Here is an 18219-nt window from a genome sequence, read left to right as displayed (position 1 = left end):
GAGGGGTCATCATTCGCTCACTCTTAAGATGGGATCCTAATGCCCCCAAAGTTATCCCCAAGACAAAAGTCCAACGAAGCCTCAAGAAGAAAAAGAAAAAGACCAGGTCCCCAAGAAGAATAACTTCTCCAGTGGCGGGACCCTCCTCTTACCAGACACCACCCCGAAAAAAGAAAAGAAGCCCCCAGAAAAAGAAACAGAGAAAAAGTCCCCAGAAAAAGAAAAGTCCACAGAAGAAAACTAGTCGCAAGAGAGGCACTTCGGCCAGGACGCAACCTTACACTCGCAAACCACGACCTGCCACAGCAGTGACTGCGTCTCCGGCATCCTCACGTTCATCCACTTCTCCGTTGATGACACCCAGAACTGAAAAGTACTTGGAGACGTTGATCACACCAAGAACATCTCCGCTGATGACCCCCAAAAGAACTTCCCCAGTGGCAGGACCCTCCAATTTAGTGGCAGTGGCTGCTGCTCACAAAGTACCTTCTCCCAAAATCAAAGTCCAAGAAAGATCGGGCATGTTACAAAGTTTACTGGATTTGTCCAAGCAAGAACTGGCTCGATTTAGTCCGTTGCGTACCCCTGCACGACGTGTCATGCCTGTCCTCAAACTGATAAAACGTAAAGACAATCAATGGCGACGCGTTCCAGTATAAAAAGAGCCTGTGACCAAGTCGGGGTATCAGTGAACTTGTAAAAGATGTCACCTCCAAGAAGCCACAAAAGAAAGAGACAAAGGCAGACGCGTCATCCGACAAAGCGCTTAGCCAAGCATCGACATTACCCTAAGAAAAGACACAGTCGTTCCAAGAAAAAGAGGCGTCAACAAAGGGGAGGATTCCTTGGCGATTTTGGGAAAAACATTGTCACCTTTATGACAAAGCGATAGTCCCAAAAAAAGATAAAAGGGTGTGCGTTAAGTCATCGACGTTAGTGTCTGTTCGGTGAATGTCCCGGAACCCACAAGCAAAAATGTCACCCTCCAGAAAACCCCAAGGAAAGAAAAGGAAAGGACTGCCACCACGTTTAGCTAAACATGGGGACCTGTTATCTGTCCTGTCCAAAGCTTCTCCACCCCTACGAAAAAAACTCATTCAAACGGCCTCCAAAGAGGTCATCGATACCGTCTGCGAATGTTGTTTGAACGTTTTGAAAGGCACGATCCCTTTGTCCAAACACCAGAAACAATGCTTAGGCAAACATCGTCACGTTCTTCGCCAAATGGTTCAAAAGAAAATTCCCATTCGTCAAAAAAAGAAGATGTTGGTTCAACGTGGAGGCATTTTGCCTCTCTTGTTAGGCCCCATACTGAAAGGAGTCTTGGGAACCATGTTGGGAGGACTGATGGGAGCAAGATAAAAAGGCCTTCGAAAGTCCCAAGATCTCAGAATCGACCCCTGACAACCCCATGGAAGGACGAAAACTAGCTTTAGTGCCTTACAAACGATGGATGGAATACCATCGGTGGCAAGAACAACGCACCCCGCATTTACCTCCCAATCCCAATTTGAGCGAGATGTCCCAGTTACAACACGAATTGCAGTCCTTGATGGATCGCCAAGATTTGTCCGAAACAGAAAAATCGCAAAAGTACGGTCAACTCTTGCAACGACTGCAACTCTTTCACCAGAAAGCTTTAGACGAAACAGCTTTACCCACTCTAAAAGATTTTAAGACCTTGATGAAAAGTCCAGCACCATCACCAGTACCAGTACCAGTACCGGTACCAGTGGTCAAGAAAGAAAAAGGAAAAGAAGAAGAAGAAGAAGGGTTTCAAACTCCACCAGAAAAAGTACGCAAGTTAACAACACCACCTACCTCCAGAATTGGATGGATTAAAAAGATGATGGCCACCCCTTCTTCATCACAAGAGAAAAAGAAAGTGAAGACAGAAGTGAAACAAGAACCGATATCCCCTGCTCAGACATCCTCCTCTTCGACACCTATTGCCGGTCGCACACGCAAAGCCTTGCAATCCAAGAAAATACCCCAAGAGAAAAAGAGTAGCCTCTTCCAAGAGTGGGTGCCTTATTAACACACAAACACACAAAAAAAATGGAAAAAGTCTTAGCCAGCATTTACTACGATCCCTCGCATCCTGCAGGTTACGCAGGAGTTCAAAAATTGTATCGTTCTGCCAAAACTCGACTGAAAAGTCTCCGTTTACCTCAAGTGCAACGATGGTTACAAGAACAAGCTACCTACACTTTACACAAACCCATTCGACGCAAGTTTGCCAGAAGTCGCACCCGAGTGGAAGGCATCGATCATCAATGGCAAGCCGATTTAGCCGATGTCTCTCATTTGGCCAGCTACAATCGCGGCTACAAATATTTGTTTTGTGTCATCGACGTCTTTTCCAAATTTGCCTGGGTCGTACCCTTGACTTCCAAATCGAGCAGCGAGTTAGTGCGAGCCCTGCAACGGGTGTTGAAACAAAGCGGTCGTCGCCCTCTTCGATGGCAAACGGACAAAGGCACCGAATTTCTGAACCAAGCTTTCCAAAAAGAATTAAAGAAACGTGACATTCATTTTTTTACCACCGAGAATCCAGAAACCAAAGCCAGCATCGTGGAACGTTTTCAACGTACTTTGAAAGAACGCATGTGGAAATATTTTACGCATCACCACACTCTGAAGTACATCGACATCTTACCGCACCTGGTGCAAGCGTACAACCAATCTTACCATCGAAGCATCGGACGTGCCCCGCAAGACGTGACTCCCGAGAACGAAGTGCTGGTGTTCGAGCGCCTGTTCGGTACGTCCCCGACGAGGGCTGTCCCCAAGAAAAGTGGAGAGTTGGCCGTAGGAGATTGGGTGCGCATTGGCAAAACCAAACGCACTTTCGACAAAGGTTACTTACCTAACTGGACGACCGAATTGTTTCGCGTCACTGGACGAGTGCATGGCCGTCATCCTGCCGTCTATAAATTGGAAGACATGAACGGAGAAGTGCTCAAAGGAACGTTTTATTTGCCCGAGTTACAACGTGTCACCAAAAAAGAAGACGACGTGTACGACATCGAAAGCATTCTCGAACGCAGAACCCGTAAAGTGGGCAAACGACGTGTCAAAGAAGTCAAAGTACGTTGGAAAGGATATACACCCAGTTTCGATTCTTGGATCGACGCTTCGCAAGTCATCGACTATAAAAAGAAGAAGTGACCATCATGCCCTTTCACACAGCAGACGCAGCTACGTCGACCAGTCCTTCTTCCCCTAGTTCTTCTGTGCAAGATTTACAAAAACAACCCTTGTGGGTGTGGTGTGGAGAACGTGTGCCTAAAACGCAAATCGTCTTTTTCTGCCAAATCTTCGTGGTGTATTGTGTCATCGGGGCAGCCATCGCCAATTTGAGTTTGCAACAAGGAGACAAACAATTGTGGACCATTTTATTGAGCAGTTGCATCGGTTACCTGCTTCCTAATCCCTCCCTGAAATTCTCCTCGAACGGGAACGTTGTGTCCAGTGTCAGTGCCAGTCACCACTCCAGCAACCACAACCAGAACCCCATTTTGGGCGGAGACACGCCTCTGACGTCCACTAACCCCTCGGACAGCCACAGAACTCTGGAATTATGAGTCACCAAAACCAATTTTACTTAACTTTACCCAGTGACAGTTCCATGGAGGTGTTTCCCAACAACACGTTGTGCTGTTACACGGCCAAATTACCTCAAGCCATCCCCTTAGATCACGAAGCCCATTGGGAAGTGGCTTTAGTGGAAATGATTCACCCAACCCAAGTCCAAAATATCATTGCCCAGCAAAATTGGTTTAAGGTGGAAGTTCATGACAAACCATTGCAAGAGGAGTTGGATAAGATTGGCACATATACCAATAAAACCTATGATGACAAAACTAAAACGTGGACCTACGACTTGTCCATTCTCCCAGGCTATTATTTCAGTGGTCATCATTTGGTCAGCGCCATAGCCTCCAGGTTTAATGGCGTGTTCCATAAAGCTTTGGGGAATGTCCAAAAAAGTGTCACCCTGGAATACCACAAAATAGCTCGTCGCTTTCTGATGAAATTTTCTGAGGGGTCCAAAAAATTCATGTCTTTCATATTTTGTCCTGAATTGTTTGACATATTGGGTGGTGACACGGAGATGAGGAAGATAGGAGAACAAAAAAAAAGCCCCGAATTACCAGTCATTTATGACAACGACTCTTTTGCCAAGTATTTTCGTTTCCCGGTAGAACTGAACCAAGGACTGAATTTGATCTTCGTGTACTCCGATGTGGTGGAATACAACGTGGTGGGACACACCTCCGTGCCGTTACTGCGTGTCATTCCTTTCAAAGTGGATTCTGCCACAAACGCTGACGAGGAAGGTGGAAACACTTATCACGTCCACCGCGAATTTGTCCATCCTCACTATTTGCCTGTCAGCAAGTCGTATTTGGACACGGTCAACATTACTATAAAAGGAGATTTGGGACAAAATATTCCATTCACCAAAGGAAAAGTCACGGTGAAACTCCATTTTCGAAAACGGTTCTCTCACGACTCGTAAGTAAGTCATGTATCCAGTGTACCAAGGGGTGGCTCGACAGCGAGGACACGGTTTAGGAGACATGTTAAAATCGGCCTTTCGTTCGGTGGCCCCGGTGTTGAAACCGATGGTGACACGAGGATTGCACGCCTTGAAAGATGCGGCACTGACACAAGGCAAAGAATTTCTCCAAAATGTCATCATCGACAAACAAAACCCTAAAGAAGCCTTCATGAGGGCAGGCAAAAATGTCTTGCTGCAAACGGGCAAAGACATTTTGGGCCGACGAGAGACACCTATAAATGCCCTGCACGCTACCGAGTCAAGCATTCAGCAAGGACAAGGCAGAAAGAGACGACGAAGAAGAAAACACCCTTTCACCAGACTTCAAGCGAGAAAGGCCAAGAAAAGAAGAACCGTTCGAGACTTAGACGTTTTCGATTATTGAGACACAGCAACAACAAAAAATGATGCACCGAGAGTCTTGCGCCTGTTCCAAGACGGAACTGGATCTGTTTGCCATGCCCCCCACCATGATGACGATGCAAGAATCTCAATGGGTGGAATTTCATCCCGTCTCCTCACTGACCGATTCCGCTCCCATCGAGTTCGAAATCAAGGGACAGCCCGAAGATTACATCGATCTGAATAGCAGTTACTTGTACTTGAAAGTCCAAGTTCTAGAAAAAGATAATGGTGGAGTAGATGACGCTGACGAAATAGCTCCCGTCAACAATTTCATGCATTCCTTGTTCAGCTCAGTGGATTTGTACTTGAATAACAAACTAGTCAGCAGCAGCATGGATACATACCCTTACCGTGCCTACTTGGAAAATCTCTTGACGTACGGAACAGATGCCAAGGATAGTCATCTCAATGCCTGCGTGCTGTGGGTACCTGACGTAGCGGGCAAGTTCGACACAATAGATGGAAGCAATTCCGGCTTTGAGGCAAGAGAAGAAAAAATCTTAAACAAGAAAAGTTTAGAACTGATGGATCGTTTGCATTTGGACATGTGGTTACAAGAGAAATATTTGCTGAACGGGGTGAATGTCCGCTTGAGACTGAATCGCAGCAGTGCCGCTTTCCATTTGCAGGCTGCTGATCCTGCTAAGGCTCCTAAAAGCATAATCCAGGAGGCCAAACTCTACGTACGACGCGTGGAAGTGTTACCCAAAGTAGGTAACGACATCAGTCAAACGTTGAGCAGAACGACCGCCAAGTATCCGATCCGACGTGTGGAAGTGAAAACCTTCACCATTTCTGCTGGACTGCAATCCATAACCGAAGATCATCTGTTTCAAGGACAGCTACCCAAGCGTTTAATCCTTGGTATGGTCTCGAATTCAGCCTTCAACGGAGCCATCAAAGAAAATCCTTTCAACTTTCAACACTTTTTAGTGAAGAAAATCGAAGTCAGTAGGGATGGCAAGACCTTGTGTACCCGACCTTTCGAACCTGACTTTGCCAACAACAATTACTTGAGATCGTACTTGTCCCTGTACGAAGCCACCGGTCAGTTAGGAACCAACACCAGTCACGGCATTGAGTACGAAGATTATGACAAAGGCTATGCTTTGTGGGCTTTCGATTTCACTCCAGACCAAGGCAGCGACGAAGGACATTTCCACCCTATAAAATCTGGCCAGATTCGTGTGGAACTTCAGTTTGCAGAAACACTGAAACAGACAGTGAACGTCATCCTGTATGCAGAATTCGATAATACCATAGAAATCAACAGTTTGAGAGAAGTCATTCTAGATTACTAGAAACCATGGAAGACTGTTATCCCTCTTTACCTAGTGGAGAAACTTTGGAGATGGAATGTAAGGAGACCGTGGAAAAAGAAGAAGAAGTGATCATGATGAAGTCCCGATGGCCAGAACAAGAAGCCCATTTAGTCTCCTGTTTTGCCAAACACTTGGTCGACAAAATGACGGAATTGATCAAGAAAAATTGTTATGGATGTCAAAACGATCATCCCAGTCAAATTCAACACGATAAATGCCTGATGTTGAGTCAAGAAGAAAAATTGGACGAGTATCTGGACGAAGCTTGGAGTCTCATCTCGAACAAAGACGTGTTGCACCAGTGGTATAAAGACTTGCGTGAACATTCTTGTCCACCATTAACCACTCAAGAGATCCATCGTATCGAAGCTCTCCTAAATCAGAGTGAGGAAACAGAACGAATAACCGTTTATTCGTCAGACATTTTCAAGCAAAAAGTCAGGATCGAATTGACAACTTATTATTACCTGTGAAGAAGAAGAAAAAAACAACACAGAAATCAATGGATACCTGGGAACTTTATTACCTTTTGAACCACAGTTCGTATACAGCTTCTTGGAATCCTGTCGTCTGTGCTAAAGATGAACTCCCTCATCGCAAACCTAAAGACCATCAAGCTTACGTGATCAACACGGACGACAGTCATCTCCCAGGAACCCACTGGGTAGCCGTCTACTTTCCTCAAGAAGGATGTGTGGAATATTTCGATTCGTACGGATTGCCCCCTTTGGAAGACGATATCATTGACTTTATGAGAAGAAATGCTCAAACCACCCGATTCAATAATGTGAAATTACAAGGCACAGATTCCTTGGTGTGTGGACAATATTGTGTGTATTTTCTGCATCATCGCAGCCTGGGCTATTCCTTAGAACATTTAGTGACTCATTTCGATCCTCGTTCTTCTGCTAGAAACGATGTGAAAGTAGATCGATGGTTTTGTGACCATTATGCTTATCTTTTGTCTCAAGCTAGGAAACGTAGTGTCCATCAATGGCCTAATGATTTCCAACAGTGGAAATCACAATTTCATTCACAACGTTGTCAGCCCTGTTCTAAGTAGATTGTTAATTGAGAAAAAAATGTTAGATGTTATAGTGTTATATTATTGTTAAAAAATGTTAGAGTTGTTGTTTAGTGTTAAGTGATTTTTGAATAAAAAATGTTGTGTTTTGAAAAAATGCCTTTGTCTTTTGTTTAGCTATAAGAATGTTGAATTGATGCTCTTTCATTTCTTACTATCCCTCTCATGAACGTTGCGGCTCGAAAAAACCGTGTGGGGGATGTTTTCCTTCACGTCCGCGCTTTCACTATAATAACCGGGGTTGTTTCCAGTCTAACCATCCATTGTCGACTCATCCTCCTAAGAAGATGTGCTCCAAACTAGCTAAGCTCAACGAAGCCTACGTGAATTTGCATAGGGTCAGACACAGTCTGATACCGAAGCCAGAAGAAATAGAGAATGTGAGAATGTTAAAAATCACTGAAGACCTAATAGAAGAGCTCTTCAGAGAAGAAGTGAACAGGGAAAAAGAAGAATGGACAGAGAAGTACAGACTTCAAAAACAGCAGCAACAGCAACAACAAGAACAGCAGCAGCAGCAGCAGCAGCAGCAGCAGCAACCTGAACCTGACAGAGGCTTTGTCGATTGCCGTATCGACACCAAAGAGTTCTTCTTCTCTTTCCGAAGAAGCAGACCTATTGCCAGAAAGTCTATCCTCAGAGGACATCGCATTCTTAGAAACTAAAAAAGAATGCCATAGCAAAACAAAAAACAGCCCTTTTCAGGGCTACCCCAATACTCTAGAAAAGAAGTAATGATCCATTTGCCAATGTGTGTAGGTAGAGTAGTGTGAAAATAAACACTAACTCTTTCTTAAAAATTTTGAGGGTATGTGTTGGTGTGTTTGTGTTTGTAAGTGATAAAGTAGGTTGGTGTGGATAGTAGATTAAAATGATGTTTGTTTGTTTTTTTTTGGGCTGCTTGAGGTGTATATTTGGGGTTAGATTGGATTGCTTTGAGTATGTGGATAGTCTATTGAAGTGATGGGTAGCATAAAAAAGTGAGCAAGTGTTTCTTTTAGGTCCGCGCGTTGTTGTTGTTTTTTTTGGTCATGATCTAGGTAAGATGAATTTTATGTTTTTAGGGGGATGTTTTCCTTCACGTACGCGCTTTCAGTATAAATTGAAACTCGTTCGGCAGTCCAGCTACCCTTGTTGATTGATCAACACAGCCAGAAGAATGACTAGCAGAATAGTGAAACTGTTAGAACTCCAGATGCACCTGGAATATGCCAGGCGGATAGTAAACGAACTATCAGCGGAGGCTATCGTAGAAGAAGCAAGAATAAAGAAGGAAGAAGAGGAGAGAAGACAGAGGGAAGAGGAGGAAAAGAAAAGAGAAGAGATGATGTCGTTTAATATTCCTGAAACAGAGGATTGGGGTGCTGAAGCGAATCATCCTCCCTCTGCGCTCCCCAGAAGAAAGGTGAAAGAAGACTGGGGAAGAAGATGCGTGTGCGGCGCCAGGCCAGGAAGGTGCAACCATTAGATAGGTGCATCTGGAGTTTAAAAAAAACAGCCCTTTTCAGGGCTACCCAATAGTCTAGAAAAGAAATAACTATTAATTTGCCAATGTGAGTAGGTAGAGTAGTGTGAAAATAAACACTAACTCTTTATTAATAGTGGAAGTGTATGTGTTTGTGAGTTTGTGTTTGTAAATGATGAATTAGGTTGGTGTGAATATTAGATTATGGGTTTCTTTATTGTTTCTTAGAGTATGTGGAGAGTACAGTTTGGGTTATATTATATGAAATGAGAAAAGTGGGGATGTTTTCCTTCACGTCCGCACGTTGTTAGGTTATGATCTAGGTAAGATCCATTTTATGTTTTAGGGGATGTTTTCCATCACGTCCGCGCTTTTTGTATAAGAACCCACAGTATTCGTGGTTCAAACCATTCTGCAAAGAATAAAAAAGAAGATGGCTTCAAACCACCTTAACAAAATGGAAAAATTGCAAAACGTCATGGACAATTTAGGAATGTTTGAGCAAATGTTGGTTAACCTAAACGAGGATCACTACTCATATAGTCCCCATAGAGTGAAGATGGAGATAAACAATTTACGAAAAATGAAGGTAATCATCAGTGATCTGTTAAAAGAAATAAAGGAGGAAAAGGAGGATGAAGAGGAAAGGATAAGGATGAGAGAATGGAATGAAAAAATTGAAAAAGAAGAAGAAAATGAAAAGAGGAAGAAAGAAGAGGAGGAAGAGAAGAAGAAAGAAGAGGAGGAGAAGAAAAAAAAGAAAGAGAAGAAGAGTGTAGGAGATAAAATAAGAACTTGGTGGAGGAAAAGAAGAAATTAGAAGAAGAAGAAGAAGAAAACCCAAAGGCCCTTTTCAGGGCCAGCCATATTTCTCGAAAAGAGATAGTCTTTGAATTGCCTACCCCTTTTTTATTTTTTAAAAAAAAAAATCCCATGTTCCATTTCCCTTGACGCTATACAGTCCCACCCTGTTTAAATTCCTTTGACGCTATACAGTCCCCTATTCCCATGTTCAAATCCCCTTGACGCTCAACAGTCCCACGATTTTTCTCCATGTTAATTTCCCTTGACGCTATATGTTCCCACGATTTTTCTCCATGTTAAATTTCCCTTGACGCTATATGTTCCCAAGGGGGTCTGTAATGCTAATTCCCATTGACGCTATAAGATCCCCCTTAACTACTAATGGCTTCGATTGTTCACTCAATTCTATGATGAACCAATTCTATCATTTAAACAGATAGGCTATTTATATAAATATATTTGTTCTTGAAATTCGGTGAAAAGTTTATTTAAAAAAGATGTGTATCTTCCTAGTGTAATGTGTTATCACAATTGTTTATGTAATTGATTAAATTACTGTTTTCGTATACCGGGGTTCGTGTCATTCTGTTATATATAACTGCCTCAAACAGGACAATAACACCGAGGGCGACCATCTCCTAGATAACGAAATCCGAATAAAGCGGACATCTTTTAAGAAGGTACAATTCGCCAATTAACCCGCTCCCACAAGGTGGTCTACAAGTGGACGCTAGTCATCAGAACATTTTTATTTGAGTAAAGAGTCTGAGCAAATACAGAATATAATAATAACCTAAACATTGATAATTTGTAATAGTACTTATCAAGAAATAGCTATCAGAGTGAATCGATTCATTGTCTGCTTATTTACTTTTCTATTATGCGCATGCAATTTCCTTGCCATTTCTTTTCATAATGAGATGACAATATTGTAAGAGACTGAGGCAAATTCCTTGCAGTTCGGGTCGTATTCTAAAGTTTGGAAGTAAAGTGAAGAATTATCTTTGTATTCTCTTGGGAGAAGAGATATTTGTGCCAACCCCGCAGTTGTATTTACGGCTTGTTTAGTGTGTAAGCGTTACGCTTAATTTGGGAGAACATTGCAGTTGTCTACTGTCAGTTTATGTTGTTGGTACAATGATAGTCTTTTGTAATTGAGTAAGGCCATACTAGAAGTAGGATAAATGCGTGTGAGGCTACTTTCGAGTAGGGCAGTAAAACTTAAGTGTAGGTAAAGGACTTATTTCTTGTGTCACCGTATAAGTAGACCAGAATGGCGACAGACAGACAATTAGAGAATTTAAGTGGATTGGTAAGGACGAGTTAGGTATGAAGGAGCCCAGTTAGCTGAATTTGTTGAGCGAAGTGTTAGACAACACATGGAACAACTAGCCACAAAACGAGAGAAAGACAGATGCGCAGATGAGCGCGAACGAGAGAAAGACAGACAAGCAGCGGAACGAGAAAAAGGCACACAAACAGCTGAGCAAGTAGCTGAGCGAGAGCTCGAGATAGCCAGATTGCAGGCCGAAAAATAATCTCGAGAACGCGAATATATGCTAGCCATGGAGAGGCTTAGGATCGAAGCAGAGTCCAGAAGGGGTGAAGACCTGAATGAACGCTCAGGACCAATAAGTAGGCGATCTGAAGACAGACGACCAATATATAACATCATGTTTATGTTCAACGACAAGAAAAAATTCATTGACAACTTTTTGAGGCAGTTCAACAAGTTGTTGCTGGTTGATGAGCTACTGAAAAGGGGCCCCGAGTGGCCGAGTTTTCTAAAGCGCTCACCATTCCGGATCACTGCCATCTCACCGCTGTCTGCGTGGGTTCGAGTTTCAGTCTCGGCTAACGATGGTACGTGAGAAAGCTTGTCAGTAGCTTATCGTGGGTCGGTGGTTCTCCTTGGGGTTTTCCAGGGTTCTTCCTCCACCAGTTATACTGGCCGCAATGTATAGCCTATCTTGTGCTGAAAAATGGCGTTAAACCCAACAACAACAACAACAATCAGCTGCCCAAAGACCAGTGGGCTATCAATGTTTCGGCATTCTTACAAGGATCCGCGAAAGACGTCTACCATAATATGACACCGAACGAGGCACACGACTACGACGCTCTGACGAAAACGCTACTACGGCACGATGCGCTGTCGGTGGAAACGTTTCGGAAACTCTTCAGAGAATTGTCGAAGAGAGCTACCGAAACGCACTCGCAATTCCATAGCCGCGTACGCGTAATTTGTGATAAATGGATGAACATGTCTGGTACCGCGCTAACGTATGAAGGCATACGTGAGGAAATTTAGAAAGAGTACGTCTTAAGTACATACAGAAAAGAGTTATAAGTGTTCTTAGCTGAGCGCGAATTCTCAACCTTGGATGATATAAGCGTGATGGCCGAGCGTTATAAGAGCGTGCACTCGCGTCCGACCACCTGGGATGGCAGGGACCGACCTGGCATCGGTGAGCATAGAAAGACCACTGAGGTATCACCCCAAAGACGAAATGGTCAAAATGGTGGGAGGCTAGGGGCCGGAAATCTCAGCCGAGAACATTTCAGTGGGTCTGGACTCAGGGGGCAGAGAAGGATACCACAGGGAGGAAAAGTGAGCCAGTGTGTAACGGCTGAAAAAAGACCAGGCCATGTCGTTAAGGATTGTAAAAGTATCGTCCGACAACGATTTATTCGGTAACTCCGAATGCTGTTAAGAAACAGAAAACAGTGGAGTTGGCTAACACAGCTGTAGCTAAGGGTAATTTTGAGATGGCAACCATGCTGTTTGATACCAGCTGTAGATAATATATATGTCAAGCCTGGAGATTACACAGGCGAGACGGTTGAAGTCCAGCATGCTAACCGGACGAAAGATTCTCTCCCGGTCCTTACCATTCATCTTGATTCGCCGTACGTAAAGGGAAGAATTCAACGAAGCGTGTTTGTCGGGACTGTCTCATGACGTAATAGTAGGGTGTAGGTATGTGTTTCAACAGTCTAACCTTATGACGTGTACACCTGTACTCGTGGGGTCTTTTGAGACGAGGTCTATGAAGCGAAGGTCAGGGTCAATGCCGCGAAGACCCACGACTTCGCCCATAGACAATTTTCTATCTGGCGAGTTGAAGAAACTTCAAGAGGTAGATTTGTCTCTCCGCACGGTACGCCGGTACGCAAAAGATGGGTCCATACGGAAATGGCCAAATGGTGAGGTGAAATTCGCGACGAAACGCGGTATTTTGTACCGGTACGCCAGGAAAGAGGTCGCTACGTTTAAACAAGTTGTTGTGCCCATAACTAAGCAAGGACAAGTGCTTAGGCTGGCACATGATGGTCTACTTGGAAGACACATGGGCGTGGCGATGACCAGAGATAGGTTGGTGAGGAAGTTCTACTGGCCAGGTGTGTACGAGGATGTTCGGAGGTTTTATTTGTCGTGTGACACGTGTCAAAGGGTGACACCTAAGACCTCACGTCGCCCAGTGCCACTAGCAACCACCCCACTGATTGACAAAGCTTTCTCGTTTGGGGCGATGGATCTAGTAGGTCCGATAAAGTCGGCGGCATAAACAGGACGAAGGAACGTCACTTTGATGTGGGTGACAAGGTGTTGTTACTGCCGTTAGAGCAGAACACACTTCAAGTCTCATGGAGGGGACCATTCGTGGTAATGGAGAAGAAGGGTGGGCAGAACTACCGTATCCGGGTAGGAATCAAGGAGAAGCTGTACCACGTAAATATCCCGAAATGTTACCACGAAAGAGAGACACCCACATAGTTCATGGGGTTGTTACAGTTGTGACTGAAGAACCCGACGACAACGGACGAGAGACGGAAGTACTCCCTAGTTGTTCTTTGACGAGGGAAGAAACCTACGCCGACGTTGTCATTGACAGACGTTAACGTCAGACCAACATTAGGAACTGGAGTCTTTACTCCAGGACTATTCAAACGTCTTGACAGAATGACCTGGCAAGACGAGTTGGAGGAGTTCACTCTGAAGTTACTGGATGAGAAGCCAGTGAATTTGAAACCATATCCGCTATCCGCTACCCTATGCGAAATTAGAAACTGTTCGAAATGAAATGCAAGCTATGATAGACTTGGGAGTCATATAACCAACTGAGTCGGCGTATAGCTCTCCTGTTGTACTGTCACACAAGAAAGACGGTACACACATATTTTGCGTCAATTACAGGAAGTTGAACAGAATCACGGAATTCCAGGTAGAACTGTTAGAGTCCATGTTTGTCGGGGTGATCGACGCGAATTATTTTTCGAAAATCGATCTTCTAAGGGATACTGGCAAATTCCAGTCCGAAATGAAGACAGAGCGAAACTTGCCTTCGCAGCTGCAGATGGGACCTACCAGTGGGTAGTCATGCCATTCGGGGGTCCAGAATGCGTTGAGTGTCTCCACGCTTATGATGCGAAAATTACTTGAAGCGTTAAGGAGTACTGGAGTTTCAGACTTTATGGACGATTAACTCTTAGCGACAGCTAGTTTGGACGATCATATCATTTTGCTTTAAACCGTTTTAGAGCGACATCGACAAACGGGACTAACAGTACGACCATACAAGTGCCATGTACGGTTTAGGAAACTAACCTACCTAGATCATACCCTCATTGAAGACACGTTAACCCCAGATAGTTCAAAGGTCGACTAACTTAGGGACGCAGTACTACCAACCACTAAGACGGAAGTTCGATCTTTCATGGGCCTGGACAGACGCATGTGAACGAGCATTTCAGTCGTTTAAAGACAGATTGACATCAGACGCAGTAGTGAAATTGCCTGATCTGACACGAGATTATGCCTTAACTACTTACGCTTGTTATAGAGGTTAAGGGGCAGTGTTATTACAAGAGCAAAACTGTAACCTATTCCCAGTTGTATACAGTACCAGGAATTTGTCAACTGCAGAACGCAATTATTCAGCATCTGAGTAAGAATCTTGATAATTATCATTGGGATATCCAAATTCCAACGTTTCCTGTATGGACGAAAATTTATTTAAGAAACTGACCACCAACCACTCGCCTATTTAGCTCACGCTAAGTTAACAAATGGACGATTAATGTGATGGTCATTATTTCTGCAACAGTATCAAGTCAAGGTACGGTATATTGAGGGCAACGAGAATGTATGGGTTGACTGATTAAGTATACTAGGGACGTGTACATGAATCAGGTTAGATCTCCGAAATTAGGAGAGTAAAAATCCCTGATTTTAATTGGGGAGGGAGCTCATGTAAAGATGTAAATTTCGCCTAATCTTTAGAAGCTCTAAGCGCTTTACAACATTAGACAACAACTATAAGATAACAGAAAAACCATATATAACTATATGATTACAAAAACAAACACCATGAAATTAGAAAACATAAAAAACATGCTGAAAGTATTTAAGGTAGGAAAAAGTATTAAGTCTTTAAGTTTGTTCTTGCAGTCGAAATAAGCGAGTTTTGAGAGCACTCTTGAATGGGATCACTGAGTCTTTGTGTCTAAGTTCAGTGGGCAATTCATGTCACGTTGCTGGGCCCTGGTATGGAAAAGAATGCTGTTCATATGACTTATTTCCGTTATTTTTTGTGCATATTCTACCAAATCTACACTTTATGTATATTATTACTATGTGCATATTCCATACAACAGGCACGTGCAACTATAGCTCGGTGACGTCATCTGACCCGCGACATGTTTGTATCCGTTTACATTGACATTATACGGTGTTAATTCCTAAATCACTAAATGGTCCGGGCTCTGGAGAAAGTTGCATTTCCTTGCCATCAAGTCTACACTTTAGATCCGACATTACTGTGTGCATATTCCATAAATCTAAAACTTATGTACAATATTAATGTGTGCATACTCCATACAATCTACCATTTGCGTTCGTTATTATTGTGTTCATATTCCATAAATCAACAACTTCTGTCCATTATTACTGTGTGTATATTCAACAAATCTTTAACTTGTGTCCGTTATTACTGTGTTCATATTCCATACATTTACAAATTGTGTCCGTTATTACTGTGTGCATATGCCATGCAATCTACAACTTGTGTCCGTTTTTGTTGTGTGCATATTCCATAAATCTATAACTTGTGTTCGTTATTATTGTGTGCATTTTCCATCCAGTCTACAAGTTATGTCCGTTATTACTGTGTGTATTTTCCATAAATCTACAGCTTGTGTCCGTTATTACTGTGTTCATATTCCATACATTTACAAATTGTGTCAGTTATCACTGTATGCATAATCCATGAATCTATAAATTGTGTCCGTTATTGTTGTGTGCATATTCCACACAATGTACAACTTGTGTCCATTATTACTGTGTGCATATTCCATAAATCTACAACTTGTGAACATATGGCAAAAGTGGACCTATATTACCTTATTATTAACGCACATATATAATACCCCCACACTCCCCATTTTTGCTTAGAATTTAAAAAATATATTGTTAATCTATATATATCACATATTAATCAAACTAAACGATGCTGTACAGTCTTGACACCGTAAATAAATTTTAATATATAACTACTGACTTTACAAACATCAATAATCGCTATATTCAAATAAATTTCAAAATTAGTTTAAGAATATTATTTGATAATATTAACACTTCATACAGTTTAGAGACAATAAGCAACAATCATCAAATAACATTCATGCAGCATTGTACTACATGAAGCATTTTTTTCATTCTTGGGAGATAATCTTTTCGAAATGAATTTTCCCAAACCTCGTTTTTGTTAAATACCAGCATATATGTGAAAATGTCAAAATCCGAAGACAGTTCGAAGGACTCGGAAAAAGTGAAATTCAGGCAGGTATTCAAAGATGGTATATATTTTCAATGTTCTAAGGCGGCGTATCCCGTAAGATTCCTTTTCTTGGATGACAAAGAAGCTGTTCAGAAGCCCAGTAGCAGAACACTTCTCCTCCCATGGCCACACTTTCAGTGATATAACACTTTTATCAATTGCTCACAACCCCAAATGGAGTTCCGAAACCAGGAAAGGAAAGGAATTTTACTAGTTACGCCGCCTTATAACATTAAAACCAAGCGGTTTAAACCAAGAAGACTAGAACAAGAAGATATTCACAAATAAAATAATCTTTTTGCAGCCGACATGTTCTCTTTTCAATAATTCTATAAATTTGCTTATTAGTCACCCAATAACCTATAATTACAACTATACAAGGAAATATCCGGGATATTTTTTGCGCGTACATATATTTACATAAAATAACAGCTGACGCTATGGCTCATCGATTTCTATGTCAATATAAAAATATATTTCCGCATCCGCAACAAGTCATAGTCATGTAAAATTTCACAAAGACAACGGTTTGTCTGTTTTATTTGTTTGTCTTGTTAAACTGTTTTTTTGTATTTGCCTTAAAAAAAAGAAAGCGCTTAGGCTAGCTAGATGCTATTTTTGCACTGTTCGTAGTCAGTTTAATATATAACACGTAAGCTCACTACTGACTATACGGAGTAGGTTCTAAATATGCAGTGATATTGCAAAGAGTAACACGTAAGAAAGATAGACGCTTCTGTATTAAAATAAACATGAATTTAAGCAAAGATAAATAGCAACAAGCAAAGATGTTAAAACTTTGTAGATGGTTTTAAAATAGAAAATATTAAATATAGAAAATACACAATACTTAAAATATAGAGCCAAAATTAGCTTTATAAACTACATACCCCCAGTCGAAGATATTCTCTGGTTGTACGTCATCAAAACGTTTCTAAAGTTGCATAAAAGAACTTATAACTGTCTCAAAATGTTGAAATCAAATTTGAGAAGAATGTGTCCACCTGGACAGACAGACAGACAGACAGATAGGTCTTTAACTTAAGGTGCTATAATATGAACAGGACCAGTCCCAGATGGAGGTACATATGAAATGTATATGGGACATGAGTACAGACAGAGAGATAGACGATCAACTTACTTTGCCAGAGTCAACAAAGAATACAGGATCAGTCCCACGCAGACTGCAAAATTCTTCGTTGCCATCTTGATAACTCGACTCTGTGCTTCAAACAATTTCGTCTCTGGCAGCTGTGGCTTTTATACAGATTTAGCTTTTACGAGACACGAATTTTTCCTGGAAGGGCTTATTTTCCTTTAATTGTTTATCTGGGTCAAATTTAACAGCAAGGAGAGGCTGCGTAAAACATTCCAGCCGGTATTGCTATGGCAAAAAGATAAGTGCAATCGTAGTTATCCACATTCAATCATCAACTCGTCGGACTATGTGCACTGCTTCTTCCCTTCTCGTTCCAGACAAATTCTACTTTTATTTGCTATATATTCAACACGGCGGCTCACCATCTACAGTGCTGGACTCATGATGAATGCATGTTCTAATCCGTCCAGCCCAAGGCCAATTCAGCTGAGTGGTTTGTGAAGCGTATTCTCTAAATATTACTTCTCCTGTGTTGATGTGCCGTTAAACAACAATCAAACTTGTTAACGTACTCAATTAAACTCTTAATAATCAGTTAAACTAAACATGTTAACCATATCCTAAAACTCAATTA

At 42.1% G+C, this 18219-nt stretch overlaps 1 protein-coding gene across 1 annotated transcript in view; it reads right to left on the bottom strand.

The window, feature by feature from the left end:
• The window catches only part of LOC149773176 (complement C3-like), a 519398-nt gene extending 501653 nt beyond the window's left edge, over positions 1–17745 (bottom strand). Inside the window, exon 1 of the mRNA XM_089946681.1 lies at positions 17628–17745. Within this exon, the coding sequence (XP_089802807.1) occupies positions 17628–17692 (65 nt within the window). The 5' untranslated portion in view covers positions 17693–17745. The remainder of the gene's footprint in view (positions 1–17627) is intronic.
• Between the last annotated feature and the right edge of the window lie 474 nt (positions 17746–18219).

Source organism: Sinohyriopsis cumingii, unplaced genomic scaffold, assembly GCF_028554795.1.
Source record: "Sinohyriopsis cumingii isolate HCF-2022 unplaced genomic scaffold, ASM2855479v2 utg000837l, whole genome shotgun sequence".
In the NCBI taxonomy this organism is placed as follows: domain Eukaryota; kingdom Metazoa; phylum Mollusca; class Bivalvia; order Unionida; family Unionidae; genus Sinohyriopsis; species Sinohyriopsis cumingii.
The sequence above is the reverse complement of the archived record's forward strand: the minus strand, read 5'-3'. Positions and strand labels throughout refer to the sequence as shown.